Source organism: Humulus lupulus, chromosome 5 (genome assembly GCF_963169125.1).
Source record: "Humulus lupulus chromosome 5, drHumLupu1.1, whole genome shotgun sequence".
NCBI classification, from domain to species: Eukaryota; Viridiplantae; Streptophyta; class Magnoliopsida; order Rosales; family Cannabaceae; genus Humulus; species Humulus lupulus.
This window is the reverse complement of record NC_084797.1, coordinates 234,335,641-234,351,665: the sequence shown is the minus strand read 5'-3', so window position 1 is coordinate 234,351,665 and position 16,025 is coordinate 234,335,641. Positions and strand designations below refer to the sequence as shown.

Genomic DNA, 16,025 nt, shown 5'->3' with positions numbered 1-16,025 from the left:
CCTTTACTCATTGTCCTCTTCTCTCTAGACCATGCTCTGGTCATGTGATAGTCAACATGTGCCATGTGCTTTATGTCTCAACCCTGCAACACCGTTGCTATCATGAGACAGAGATAGAGATAGAAATATAGAGGCATGTGATATCCTCGAAACATGTATCGTGTATATATGATGCCCATTCTCATGTGAGCTTTAGTATTTTCCTTTGTCTTTTATACTCATTTAGTGGTCAAATGAATGGTTATGAACTTGGGTTGTTTTTCATCGACATAGTTTTGTTTCTGTTTGCATGACCAGTTTGGAAATATGTAATCTACCAATTCAATTGGGGGAGTGAAAATTAGTATTATTGTATAATGATAAGAGGTGATAAGAGAGAGGTGGAGATTTTAGGAGAAGTGGGTATGTTTTGAATGATTTTGATGGAACTGTGGTCAGATGTGGGGTGGCTCCTGTGAATAGAACATACCAACATTATGTGGTGATAATTGAGATGTAGACAGTTCATCTAATACCACTGACTAATACCCCGTTGCATTGATAAGATAACTATGCTTTAACAACAAATTTGTCATATTTTGTCACATCACACCTCTGTCTCTCTCTCTTTCCAACCCTTTTTACTATATTAATCATTAGTTTTACTATGTTTATGTTAATCTCATTCGGTAATATTACTTGTAGTAGATATAGGAATGTTTTTGGCTAAAGTCGATAAAGTTAAATGTATAGGAAAGTGTCCAAAAGGGTGAAACAATGATCCAACAAAATGTGAAATCTTATTTAATAGTTTTATTAGATTTTGGTAGATTTTTTTCTTGTTCATTGATTGATTTGAAAATAATTGATAATCAGAAGTGCATAGGCATGTGCAGATATACGAATTGCTATATAAAAAAAAAAATAGAATTGTCATTTTCATGTTTAACTTCTGAATGTACAGTCTTAGTTCATTTTGAGGCATTGGATTCCAAATGGTCCTCGTGAATTTGTAGAAATGAAGGTGTACAGGAAGAAGACACAAGCTGACAGGGATATCTCATGCCTCCAATAATTATAACTCCCTACCTCTCACCTCCATACTTCCATCTTGGTTTTAATTTTAATTTTAATTTTTTATTTACTTTATTGGAACTATAAGGCATAAAACTTATTTCTTTATATACCCAATTGGACAAAACTTGATCTGGATTTCTCATAAACAATTGCACAATGATTCATGTGGTGTAACTACCCTATCTTTTTATAAACTTCACTATCCAATGCCAAGTTAAAAGTTTTTATTAAATGTTTGCAGATGAGGATGGGCTTTAGTCTTTTCTTTAATTAATGGAATCATATGTATTTTGTTTACTCTGGTTATTACTTCACAAGGTAGTCTTATCTATCTGTTTTTGAAACATAAATTTTTGCACTGATCTAAAATTTCTCTAAATGCTGCTGCTGCTATAGTATCAAACTTAAGTACCCTTTTTGACGTCATCACAAAATGATAAAAATTAATACATTGCTTAAGCTGATAATTAAATATTAATTAGCTAAATCTGTTTGAGATTAAGGATTGTATTATAGTTTGCCATAAGTTTAAGGTTGGTTAATAGTTTGCCATCATATTAAGGTTGATTATAGATTTGCCATAAAATCAAGTGTATCATAATTTTATCCTTTTGCCGACTCTGAAAGACAAGCTAAACTAGGTTGTGGCATCTACTTCATACATGCAGGGTAACTGGTCTAATCGATTATTTGAAATGGTATGAAATAACTAAATAAATAATTAAATGAAATCAATTCAACAGCTATTTTATTAGTTTGAGATATTTGTGATAATTGTAAAAATTAGTTGACAATTAGTGTGATAATTGTCAAATTAGTTGCCATAATGTTACCAGTCAAAATAGATCAAGTAGAAGCAATCTCATTGCATTAAAAAAGGGGTTTTGATTAGAATCAACCCATTGCTTTTCAGATGGATTTGAAAGCAATCATGTTGGATAAAGCAAGATTACCAAATAAAGAACGGACATTTTTGGGATCTAAAAATGATAAATGGGGGATTAAACACAAGGATTTGTTGGTAATTTAAGTGAGTGTGGCCAGAAACAAAAGCTTGCATCTTGTTGTCACATTCCCATATCCAGCTCACTACTCTTGTTGGAGTTTGACATACCTTCAATACAAACAAACCCACATGACATTATTAATTGAAAACTTAATTATTATTTCTTTGGAGAGAGACAGAAAAATATCAAACTCTCATAGCTTGAAATCCACCCTTCTTAGTTCTTACACCTACAAAAGGCCATCCCAGTTCCATTCTTCCTTGCTCTCCTGTCCCCCACTTTCTCTTCTCTAAACTCCTTCACCATTTCTCTTCTTCAGTTGACTTAAAAGCTCAGCACAACCAATCTTTCCATTACAAAGAAAACATGAGAGAAATCCTCCACATCCAAGCTGGGCAATGTGGAAACCAAATTGGAGGCAAGTTTTGGGAAGTTGTATGTGATGAACATGGTATTGACACCTCTGGAAACTATGTTGGTGACACCCCTTGTCAGCTTGAGAGGGTCAATGTTTACTACAATGAAGCTAGTGGTGGAAGATACGTCCCCAGAGCTGTCCTTATGGACCTTGAGCCAGGAACTATGGACAGTTTGAGGACAGGTCCTTATGGAAAAATCTTCAGGCCTGACAACTTCGTGTTTGGACAGAATGGAGCTGGTAACAATTGGGCTAAAGGGCATTACACCGAAGGAGCTGAATTGATCGATTCTGTTCTCGATGTTGTGCGCAAAGAGGCAGAGAACTGTGACTGCTTACAAGGTAGGCACAGGAGTGTTTCAAATTCTTCCTAATTTAATACAATTCTGCTAGTACTAAGTAACATCCAGACACTATGAAATCAACATCTTAGATCTAGAAGACAATGGCACTAAAAACTTGCAGTTGACCTTTTAGGTCGTATTATCTGCTAGAAAATGTAATAGACAGAGAAATTTATAGATAGTCATAGTCAAACTCTTTTCAGATTGAATCAGGCAAATTCAGGAAGCACTTTTCACATATCATGTTATGTTTGAATATGAAAAGATTCTAAATTGTAAATGTTATGTACCTTTTACAACACAGGTTTCCAGATTTGCCATTCTCTGGGAGGTGGTACAGGTTCTGGAATGGGGACCTTGCTGATATCAAAGATCAGGGAAGAATACCCTGATAGGATGATGATGACCTTCTCTGTCTTCCCCTCTCCTAAGGTCTCTGACACTGTGGTTGAGCCCTACAATGCCACGCTTTCTGTCCACCAACTGGTTGAAAATGCCGATGAGTGCATGGTTCTTGACAATGAGGCTCTCTATGATATCTGCTTCCGAACTCTGAAGCTCACAAACCCAAGCTGTAAGTCAACCCTTCTCTTTACTTTACATCACAATGAATGAATCACATATTCTAGACATCTTTTGCACTTGACATGATCTTAACCTATTCTAGACCAATTTCTCAAGCAAACCCAATACTCATTCATGCTATATCATCTAAACTTTGAAACTCATTACTTAACTTAGTTTCATAATATTTTTCTACTCATCTGAATCAGTAACATATTAGTTTCATATTCATGCTATATCATCTGAAATTTGTAACATATATTAGTTAACTTGTTAGAACACCTAATTCATAACACTTTAACAAAGTTTTGGAACTATTTTGTCAAACAAACATCTAAAACTTGAAACTATGCATAATCACAGAAACTAAGATTTGAACTAGCTGGCTCTCTCTTCCTTACCATTGATTGTCCTGAAACTGCAGTTGGTGATCTGAACCATTTGATCTCCACAACCATGAGTGGAGTCACCTGCTGCCTCCGCTTCCCGGGGCAACTCAACTCCGACCTCCGAAAGCTTGCCGTGAACTTAATCCCATTCCCACGTCTCCACTTCTTCATGGTTGGCTTCGCACCCTTAACCTCTCGCGGATCCCAGCAGTACCGATCCTTGACCATTCCAGAGCTGACCCAACAGATGTGGGACGCCAAGAACATGATGTGTGCTGCCGACCCCCGCCATGGCCGGTACCTGACGGCGTCCGCCATGTTCAGGGGCAAGATGAGCACCAAAGAAGTAGACGAACAAATGATCAATGTTCAGAACAAGAACTCTTCTTACTTCGTTGAATGGATCCCAAACAACGTCAAATCGAGTGTTTGTGACATTCCCCCAACTGGGTTATCCATGTCTTCAACTTTCATGGGTAACTCGACCTCCATTCAAGAGATGTTCAGGAGGGTTTCTGAGCAGTTTACCGTTATGTTTAGAAGAAAGGCTTTTCTCCATTGGTACACCGGTGAAGGTATGGATGAGATGGAGTTCACTGAGGCTGAGAGTAACATGAATGACTTGGTCTCTGAGTATCAGCAGTATCAAGATGCAGTGGCGGAGAATGAGGATGAGTACGAAGACGACGATGCAGAGGAGCTTTGAGCTGAAGTGAGGAAGAGGAGTGTGTCAGGGGGGGATGTGTAAAGAAATCTTTTGGTCGAGGGTATTATGGGGAAAAAGTATGATATTTCATATTTGTTTTGTGCTTCATGTTAATAATGGGCAAGCAACTACATATGTAATATGTTTTATTGAATCTTTGAGATTATTTTTTATTTGTATGTATGTTGTTAATTTGATTGTCTTATATTCTCTTCTTATTTATTTCATTTTATTTCTACGTCAAGTTTGGCATTTTTAATTTTCAGTGGCCTTAGTTTTGGTAATTAAACTTTCTTTTTTATATATAATAATAATAATAATAATTGTTCTTCAAAATAATAATAATAATAAGAGGATCTCCAATGAGAGTTGTTTTATATGTAGCTTACTGACAAGTGGTTCCCTATATAGACTTTTAGTGGCTTTTTAACAAAAATTGCCAAATAAAGTTGTCACTGCATGGCAACTTTACTTGTTGTTTAAAAAAAGAAAACAAATTGTGATTGACTACTTTTAATAAAAAATTAATATATAATTTTGGGAGGCAACTTCCATAATTGCCTCCATTGGATATGCTCTAAGTGACATCTCATGTAACAATTTTCTCAATTTAATGGTAATAAATATTACTTCTATATAGCAAATTATGTACTCATAATATAGCAAATAAATCATGTATAATGTATGGGAGTTGTATTTATTACATATTTGTGCTTGAAACAACTAAAATATATCATTTAAAATCTTTAATTCTATTTATAATTAAGTTAGTACACCCCACTTATAATACAATTAAAACTATATTAGATTTAGAGCAATTTTTTGGTTGAGAAAATTCAAATTCTTTTGGAATGAGCGGGACAGATGGATCTGATGTGTCCTTGGACACCAGTCGATCAAATCCCACAATCACTCCCACAAATCTTATACCCACCAACATTACTCTCATCAACCTCACTCCAACCAATCTTATTGCTACCAATAATAATTCCTTACCTTTCCAAATCACAAGCTTCAAACTGAATGATCGGAATTTCCCTCAATGGTCATGATCAATTCAACTCATCATTCGAGAAAAGGGCCGTTTTGGCTATCTTGATGACTCTATTCCTAAACCAGCTTCTACCGATCCAACATTTGCTTCTTGGGACATCAACAATTCCATGGTAATGGCGTGGCTCCTACACTCAATGGACGACTTTGTTGCTGAAAGTTATCTTCTTTACCCGACAACGAAAGCAATATGGAATGTTGTTATTTTAGCATATTCAGATTTGGAGGATTCTTCGCAAATGTTCGATTTACGACATCGCTCCAGAAATCTGCATCAAGATGAAGGTACAGTCATTCAATATTACAGTTATTTAACCAAATGTTGGTAGGAACTTGACCTCTTTACACAATCGATTTGGACTGACACTACAAATCAGAAGATCTATCAGAAATTTCTTGCAAAAGAACAAACCTATGATTTTTTTACTGGTCTGAATCATGTTCTTGATGATGTATGTAGCCGTATTCTGAGCATTAAGTCTCTCCCGACTCTTAACTCTTTTTTTTCGAAGGTTCGTCATGAAGAACAACGCCGTCGTATGATGCTCGGTGGTCCCTCCACAAGCTCAGCTCTGTCTCTTAACTCTAATGCGTCTACCATGATTACTCGATCTTCTGATTCTCGCAAGCCTTTTTGGTGTACACACTGTAGTCGGCCTCACCATACCAAAGAGACATGTTGGAAGCTCCACGGTAAACCTGTTGATTGGGCTCCACACAACTGGCGGTAGAATAATGGAGCTACGCCTTCAACTTCTTCCAAATATGATGTAGGGACCCCAAATCAGACGTGGTCGCTTCATCATCCATGACCTTCACTCAGGCCCAACTTGATCAGATTGGTCAATTGTTCTCCTCTTCTAAATCATTGATGGCACATGATATTACCTCTTCCACTATGAATGAGTTAGATACATTTGGGTGAGTTTTGGATTATTGATTCAGGAGCTTGTGAGCATATGACGAGTTTGTTGGGATTAGTGTCATTTAAAGCATACTTTTTTAACAATGTTTTATGAAATATATAATTGAAATGAATGTTTGCATATATTGTTTGTTTATTATTATTATTAGAATAATATTATATGAATATCACAAAAAATTTAAATTCGTTATTATGACTAGAATCTTGTATTGGTACGAGAAGATTAAGATTATAGGGAACATATTTAAACAGTTCTCAGTAAAACAAAGTTATGTGGAATCTTTGGATTAAATATTGTAAGTACGGTTCACTAGTATTATGAATACATGTAATCTAGATCTGGATTACTGATGTAGTAGGAAATTTTAGTGGAGGTACTTTGTATAAAGTGGTTATACATGAACGGGACTTGATATATGTTATTAATACTTATTAATATCGTTTACTTTACAAGTATTAATTAAACATATGAATAAGATGATCATATACAAACTGATCTTAATCGTGAGGTTATTATGAACTCATGTTTGTGTCATAAGAGTTCTTTGATTCACTCGTTATGGTTTGTCAGAATGATCAGGCTGAAAATTTTTGTTTTGGGAACTCATTGATGTAAATGGCTGGGGACATAATATACATATATAGAATCTATACCCTTCCGAGAGGAATTGAATAATGGTTCTCTTAAGGGTTGGCTTTTGGAACTGAAAGGTTATTGAGCTCAAATTCATAAATCAGTTTATGAATTGACCTTTATTAGTAAAGTTAATGGTACTTAAGGAAACAAGATATAATTGAAGAGGTTAAACAACGATTAATTCCTACTTTAATTATGAACCAATAATAAATGATTGAATTGCATGTAGTGATTAAATCGATAGACACTCTTTATATATTTAAAAGTACTCAATAATAAATGTCTATAATTACAAGAGTGCAATCTCATATTTTTAGTGGAATAATATTGAGAGTAATAAATTAAGGTTATTATATTAAAGAATTTTAATTAATAGTATAAATTTATTGGAGCTTAAAATTATAGGTCCATACGTTCCCAAGATGGCTCTATCAACATTATTCAAGGTAAGAGTTGAAATTGAGAAAAATCAGAAAAAATACATATTTGGAAGAAATTTGTTCTTCATGGTCGAATGAGTAATTGAGACAAATTAATTAATTAATTATATTTTTGAAAATTATTTTGGTATTTTCAAAAATAGTATTTAAATAATTAAGATAATTAATTTTGAATTAATTAGCCTTATTTACTTAAATAATGTGAAAAATATATTTCTGATAATTCAAATTGGATTTGAATTTGAAATGATATTTATTCTTTAATTAATCTGATAAATAAGTTATCAGGTTTAGATATTTTTGAATAAATAAATTATTAAATAATAATTAAAAGAAAATTGTTGGAACACATCCCTGAAATCAGGGATGTGTTACACGCCACTGCAGTTGGCGTGTAACAAGGTCCAAGAATGGGTCTTGGATATTTCTTTTATTTAATTAATTATTTAATAATTGATTTATAATTTGAATTTTGAATTTAAAAAATGTAATTAATTCTTTTTATAAATTTATCAGAAGGAAATAGTTTCATAAGACTTTTGACTGAAAGAAAATAGATTTTATTATTTTTCTCTATCCCTGAAAATTGTCTCAGACCTAATATTCCAAGATCTCATGTGTTGAGAATTTCTTGTGAATCATAAATTTTTCCCTACCATTACTCTACATGCCCACACACGTCTTGAGGTGTAGAGATACATTTTGGAAGATCTTGGTCTGAATATTTTGAAGAACTGCTTTGGATTGGATGTTCGTTGGAGATACAAAAAGATAACAATGATTCTTGATAGTTCTTCAACTAGTAAATCATCTTCTTTTTTTATTTCTCTATAATTAATGTTTTGCATGTTAATGGATTTGATTATTTAAAGTTTGTTTAAATGATTTTTTTAAAAAAATCTCTAGGTCCAACACCCCGTTCTTTCCGCTGCGCACATGGTAAACCAATTACCATCAAAGTTCTCGTAACATTTTCTCTTCACATAACAATATCTTGGTACTCGTATTGTTACTTTGGCAGATGGATCTATTTCTCCAATAGAAGGGATCAGGTCTGTAATTTTTAATTCCCATTTTGTGTTGCACAATGTTCTATTCGTTTCTAAGTTGTCATATAATTTGCTAACCATTAGCAAATTAACTTGGGACTCTAATTGTGTGGCTAATTTCTCAAAAAATTGTGTGTTTTCCAGGAACAGGACTCAGGGAAGATGATTGGGTATGTTGTTGAAGTGGCTGGATTGTACTACTTTCTACGTGCTAGTTCTGTAGTTAGTTGTTGTCAAGTTGTCCATGATTCAGCATCTTCCCACCACCACCACCAAATAAACTTACTTCATCACCGCCTTGGTTATCCTAGTTTCTCCTATATGTGTCGTTTGTTTCCTTCATTATTTCTTTCCTCGGATAATTTTGTGTGTGAAGTCTGTCAATTAGCTAAACACACTAGAGTTCCTTTTTCACTTCATTCGTATCATGCTTCAAAACATTTTTCTCTTGTGGATAGTGACCTATGGGTATTTCAAGAACTTCTTCAATTTCAAATAAAAGATAGTTTATTACATTTATTGATGAACATTCTCGTGTTAGATATTTCTTTTACGTTAAAAAATTGAAGTTGTGCATATATTTGAGCAATTTTATAACATGATTTTCACTAAATTTGACTCTCGTATTCAAATTATTCAAAATAATAATGGAACTGAATATTTGTATTCCACTCTAAATGGTTTTTGTTCAAATAATGGAATCATTCACCAAAGTTCTTGTGTCGATACACCACAACAAAATGGTGTATCTGAGAGAAAAAATCGGCATCTACTAGAGGTTGCTCATGCATTACTTTTTACTAGTAATTTTCCTAAACACTACTGAGGGGATGCAAATTTAACTGCCTTTTATTTAATAAATCGATTTCTATCTCGAGTTTTAAAATTTAAAACTCCAATTTCAGGTCTTCATGAATGCTTTCCAAAAAGTCATACTTTCTTATCTTCCTTTACGTATTTTTTATTGCACTGTCTTTGTTCATATTCATTCTCATCTTAGGTCTAAATTAGATCCTAGAAGTCAAAAATGTGTTTTTGTTGGATATTCTTATACACAAAAGGTTTACCGGTGCTATTCCCCCTCAAAGAGAAATATTTACTTTTAGAGATGTGACTTTTTTTAGCATCAATTTTTGTATTCAGATTCTTCTAGTCAGCATGAGTCTCTTGAATTTTTGAATTTTTCTGGTTCAGCTCCACATATTTCTCCACAAAATTGGGAATATTCTTGGAATTCAAATCCACCTCCTAATTCGGCTCAGGGGAGAATTATATCCCCAAAATCAAGAACAAAATCAAGTTAATCATAATATTTAAGAAAATATCTCTAATTTGAATTCAAATCAAATTAATCCAAATATTTCAAATGATATCCCACGAATTTCTCAAAATATTTCTAATGATATTTATGATTATTCTAATTTAAATTTAAATCAAAATGTTCCACAAATTTAGCAAGTTGAGCTGAATTCCTCACAAAATCAAGGAGCTGGACTGGCTTCTTCACCTGCCCATGAATTTCAAAATTCTGATCAGGAAAGTTTTCAATTGCCAACATATGTTGTGCCACAAATTTATCATTTTCCTTTGACTTACATCAGAAGAAAGCGAATAGAAATTATCTCTAATCTGACACCTCTAGCACACCAATCATCAGTCTCGAGTTCAGGTTCTGATAACACTGAGTTGGATATGTCAATCGCTCTGCGTAAAGTGATACCAAAAAATATTGAAGAGGCATTTCAACATAAACAGTGGCAAGCAGTGGTCTGTAAAGAGATCAAAGTCTTTGAAAAGAATGGTACATGGGAAATAGTCAGCCGACCAGCAGGGAAAGATCCAATTGGGTGCAAATGGGTCTTTACCATTAAGTACAAGAATGATGGATCAGTTGAAAGGTACAAAGCGCGTCTAGTTTCCAAGTGGTATACGCAAACTTATGGCCTAGATTACCAAGAGACCTTTGATCCTGTGGCTAAAATCAATAATATTCGAGTATTGTTATTTCTAGCAATCAACTTAGATTGACCTCTTTTTCAACTAGATGTCAAGAATGTCTTTCTTAATGGTGATTTGGCAAAAAAAGTATACATGGATCTGCCACTAGGGTTTAACAAGGATAAAGAAGGACCAGTTGTCGTCTAAAGAAGGCTCTCTATGGTCTAAAGCAATCTCTTAAGGCTTAGTTTGATAGGTTTACCAGAACAAGTCTGCAGTTAGGCTACAAGCAAGCTCATACTGATCATACTCTATTTCATTACAGAGTTAAAGAAAAGATTGTTATACTAATAATCTATGTAACGTCCCAAATTACCTAATAAGGCTTAGGACCTTGATTAGGGGGTCAGGATGGTAAATTATATAATTATGTGATTATGTGATATATATATATACGTATCATTTTATGATTATGTGAGTTATATTATAATATGGCTTGATATGCATGTTTAGGTGTATTAAATATGCATGTGTGCCCATTTTTGATTAAAAGGGAAATTTTCGTAATTTGGACCGTTATGGGTATATTTGGCATATATGTTATATATGTGTGGGACCACTTTATTATGTGGATATATTTGGGTTACTCGGCACGAGGCGATCCTAGGGAGCAAGCTAGTGGGAAAGTCACAACGGGACCCATATTTGACTCGGTGTGAGTCAAGGGGTATATTGGGTATTTAATACATTATCGGGTTATTGGGTAATGGGAATAAATATTTGATGATATATTGGGAGTTAGTGAGACTAGGAGAGAATTTTGACTATTTGGCCCCTAGGGACGTTTTTGGGAGCCCGAGCATTTGGATTTGCTTGAGGTTAATTAAGCTCGAAGTAACCAGTCAGAAATAAAAAGAACGTTCGGTTACGTTCTCTCTCTCTCCCGTTCTCTTTTTGATGCTCGTTAGCATTTTCGAAGGAAACTCGAGTTTTAGGACTCGGATTCAAGTAAGGTTAGAGTCATAACGATTCTAGGGAAGATTAGAAGCTTGTTAGCCAGACAATTTAACTGGAAAACAACTCAATCATAGGTAATCCAAGCTTTAAGTTTTGAGTTTTCGAGTTTTTAATCTTTGATTGGATATTATTGTTTTGACGAGTTTTTGATTGGGTTTTAACTTGGGTTTTGATGGTTTTGGGGTGCTGAGTTGTTTGGGAACTTTGTTTATGGGATTTGGCTATGTTTGGATAGGTTTATGGAGGAAAAAATTGAGTTTGCAGGTTGAGCCACAGCCCAATTCTTGGGGCACCACGGCTTGAATTGAGTGAAGGAGAAGCAGGTGCCAATGGGCTATTGGCACCGCGGCGCTAGTGCAGGCAGAGAAAAGGCTCAGGCCTCTGACTTGAACGGGCCGTGACTCAAATGTTTGGGGGCCACAGCGCTTAAGGGATTTTTGGCCTTAGGGAGGTTTTGAGTGCGAGAACTCAAACCTAAGGGCTTGAGATCGATCCTACTACCCAGTTTAGTAGGATTCGATGTCCCAGAGGCTAGGACTCGGTCCGAAAGCCTTTATTTACTCGTTTTTGACGAGATTTTATATTATGGCTGTGAATAGGTTATCACTAAGGGCTGAGAATCAGGATCGTGCTCGAGGGTCATTTATTGGTAACATGTGCTTGGACTAAAGGTAAGAAAACTACACCCAGTATGTGATACATGTGATTATGGCATGGCCTAAATGTTGAATATAGAATTGATCAGAGCTTGAGTCTATGTAAGTGTGCATGATTATTGTTATGCTTGTGATTCCCGAATTGTAACGCCCTACTACCCAGGGACTGTTACGTTATGCATTTTAAACAATGCTAAACTCGCTAACCGAGTCATTTGGGCATAATCATGTAACTAAGTTTGATTAACATTTTAAGGTTAAAAATGTTTGGTCACAGATACAACGTTTCACTAAAACGTTTACTGTATACATTGGGATCCCAAAATATATTTTAAAGGTTAATTACAATAAAATATTTACAACCAGCCGACCTAAGCGGCAAAATAGGGTTTAACCCTAGTTCCTCTTTAAATCATCGGCCGTGGTGGTCGGGCAATCGTACTATGTACACATCGTCACCTAAGCTCTCCAACTCAAGGATGGTCCAGCTTTCTTTTGCCTTTACTTGCATCACATAGCACCCGTGAGCCGAGACTCAGCAAGAAAACTCAATATGCTCATGAACAGGTAATAACATGTCACTAAATCATAATAGGCATGCCTAGCAAAAATAGTCTTATTCGTGCATGCAAGCAAGTCCAAATAAATGATTGTGGGCCCTGCCCTCCTGTAAGGATGACTATCAAGTCAATCCTAAGTAAATATCAATAATGATTCTGGTAATCATGTTGGGGCTTGTAGCCCAAGCAGATAACTGACTAGGGAGTCACGAACTTGGGTTCCACACCCTAACCAGATAAGTGACTATGGAGTCACGAACTTGGGCTCCGCACCCTAAGCCATGTGACATTACAGTCACTTGAGCCTTTTGGCTCTGGCTCTAAGTAACTATCCTTTATACAAGACAAGCGCTTTTGTTTTCATCGAACTGAAGGTCGGTCAAGCATTTCATACTTATGTTGATAATGCTTATGTCGATTAGATCTAATCTTTTCAGCTTGCGTTAAACACTCTACTATCGTTCTTGATTCATAGGTCAATTCCATACAACCAGTGCTCAGTAGTACTGTCAAACTTGACTAATAAGTCACAGCTTCACAATCAATATTGACACAATTGTCGTTTCTTGACTCATAGGTCAGTGCCATACACAGATAAGCAAAGCTGCTATGCATTTACTATGAAATCAATGTCAATATATAGAGCACTAAACATGCCTCATCAATAACCATGCATGTCACATACTGGGTGCAATTTTCTTACTTTTGGTTCAAGCACAGGTTACCAATAAATGAGCCACAAGCACGATCCTGTTTCCAAGCCCCTAGCGATAACCTAGTCACAACCATAATATAAAACCTCATAAAAATGAGTACATAAATACTTCTAGACCCAACCCAAGCCTTTGGGATGTCAAATCCCACTCAACTGGTAGTAGGATCGATCCCAGGCCTTTAGAGTTAAGTTCCCATGACTAAAAACCAAATCTGGGCAAAACTTCCCTTAAGCGCCGTGGCCCCCAAACCCTGAGTCATGACCTGTGTAATGCCCCGAAATCCTTAATGCGGTTTAATGGCTGGATTAGTAGGCCGGGAGGGCCATGACTATTTAATTATGCCATTAACTGATAATATGCATGTTTATATGAATTATATTATAATATGATGTTATATGCATGCATGTGGGTCCACATTTGATTATTAGGGTGTTTTGGTAATTTGGCCCGTTGAGGGCATATTTGTGTATTTTGGTGCATATTGTGAATTATGGATGAGATTTCATTATTATGGAGATATATTCGAGCTATTCGGCATGAGATGGTCTTATATTTCAAATTAGCGGTTTTGTCATAACGGGGTCTTTTATTGGGATATTGAGTAATGAGAATGTTATTTGATGATGAATTGGGAGTTATTGAGATCATGAGGAAATTCTGGGAGTTTTGACTATAATGTCCCCGGGGGTGTTTTCGGGACCCCGAGCACTAGGTTTTATTTGAGGTTACTTAAGCTTGAAGTAGCTTGTCAGATAGAACCGTATGTTAGAAAAACACTTTCTCTCTTCCCATTAGTTCATTTTACCGTTCGAGGCATTTTCGAAGAAATCTTGAGTCTAGGAGTCGGAATAAAGCGAGGATCGAGGCATAGCGATCCTAGGAAAGATTAGAAGCTTCTTGACTGAAGGATTTGATGAGAAACAACCCAATCAAAGGTAATCTAAGTTTTGAGTTTTGAGTTTTTTAGAGTTTCTAAGCTTCGAATTGGATTTTGTGAATCGTTGAGTTTTTGGTTCGTTTGAGCCTCAGGATTTGATGGTTTTGGATCATTGGGATGTTTGGGAACTTTGATATTTGGATTTGGAAGTGTTGAGGTATGTTTTTGGAAGGTTTAGGATGGGAGAAATCAAGTTCTTAGCTGGTTCTGGGTGGGGGGCCGCGGCCCAAGCTCGAAGAAGCAGTTGTAGGGTTTGGCCTGTGCTGGGCGCCGTGGCCCTTGCTCCTGGTGTGGCTGGGGGCCGCGGCTCAAGGTGCTAGGGTCGCGACTCTTGGGTAGTTTTGAGGCCGTTTGAGTGTTTTGACCTCGGGAACTTGGTTTTAGGCCTCGGGATTGTTCCTACTACCCGGATTAGTGGGGATTAATGTCCCGGAGGCTAGATCTTGGTTCGGGAACCTTTGTTATTCATTTTATTGATGGTGTCCCATATTTGGTTATGACTAGGTGACCGCTAAAGAGCTAAAAGTCAGATCGTTCTCAAGGGTCGTTCTTTTATTCATTCTCGCTCGAATCAGAGGTAAGAAAAATGCACCCCACATGTGACATGCATGGTTATTCATGAGGCATGTTGAATGTGTAAATGTGGACATGGATTGATTATTGAATGCTTAGCAAATCTTGCTCACTTGTGCATGGCAATGACTTATTAGTCAGAATTGGCAAAGGTGTTAGTACCAACTGTGAAGTTGTGACTCATTAGTCAAGTTCGGCAGTGGTATTGGGCACTGGTCACACGGTGCTAACTCATAAGTCAGGAATGGCCTTAGCGTGTTCAACGCGAGCCAACAAAGATTAGATCTTATCGACATCTGCATTAGATGATTCAGAAGAGTGTTAATGCCGGACCGACCTCAAGTTCGATGAAAACTAAAAGCGCTTGTGTGACTTACTGTAACGCCCTGGTTACCCCAGAACAGTTATGGTGAACCAGAAATTTAACTCGCTACCCGAGTCCTTTGGTTAAAAACGTGCTTCTAAGTGTCATTAACAGGCTAAGGTAGAAAACCAATCAAAATGAAAGGATATATTTTATTTAAAGCATAAAACTGTTCATGGGCCCATTAAAAAAAACATTTACAAGTTATTTACAACTCAAAATGGTCATTATTGTTTCAAATTTACAAACCCGCCGACCTAAGCAGCAAAAATAGGGTAAACCCCCTAGTTCCTCTGAGAACTCCTTGGCCGTGGTGGTCAAGCGGCCGCATATGTACACATCACCACCTAAGCTCTCCACTCAAGGCTGGGTGAGCTTTTCTTTCCCTTTACTTGCACCACATATGTAATGCTCCAAATTTCCTAATAAGGTTTAGGACCTTGATTAGGAGGCCAGGATGGCCATAATTGATTTATTATGCTAGTTAATGGTTATATGCATGTTTATGTGAATTATATTATTATATGATGGTAAATGCATGCATATGGGTTCATTTTAATCATAAGGGCATTTTGGTAATTTGGCCCGTTAAGGGAGTGATTGTGTATTTTCATGCATGGGGGTGAATTATAAATAATACCACATTATATGTGGATCGGTTCGAGCCATTCATCAT

At 36.1% G+C, this 16,025-nt stretch overlaps 1 protein-coding gene across 1 annotated transcript; it reads left to right on the top strand.

Moving 5' to 3' along the window:
- Positions 1 to 2,269: 2,269 nt before the first annotated feature.
- Positions 2,270 to 4,689, top strand: LOC133778411 (tubulin beta chain-like). Its single transcript, XM_062218325.1, has 3 exons — positions 2,270 to 2,823; positions 3,130 to 3,399; positions 3,814 to 4,689. The coding sequence occupies exons 1-3, from the start codon at positions 2,430 to 2,432 to the stop codon at positions 4,482 to 4,484; spliced, it is 1,335 nt and encodes a 444-aa protein (XP_062074309.1). The 5' UTR covers positions 2,270 to 2,429; the 3' UTR covers positions 4,485 to 4,689.
- The last annotated feature ends 11,336 nt before the right edge of the window (positions 4,690 to 16,025 follow it).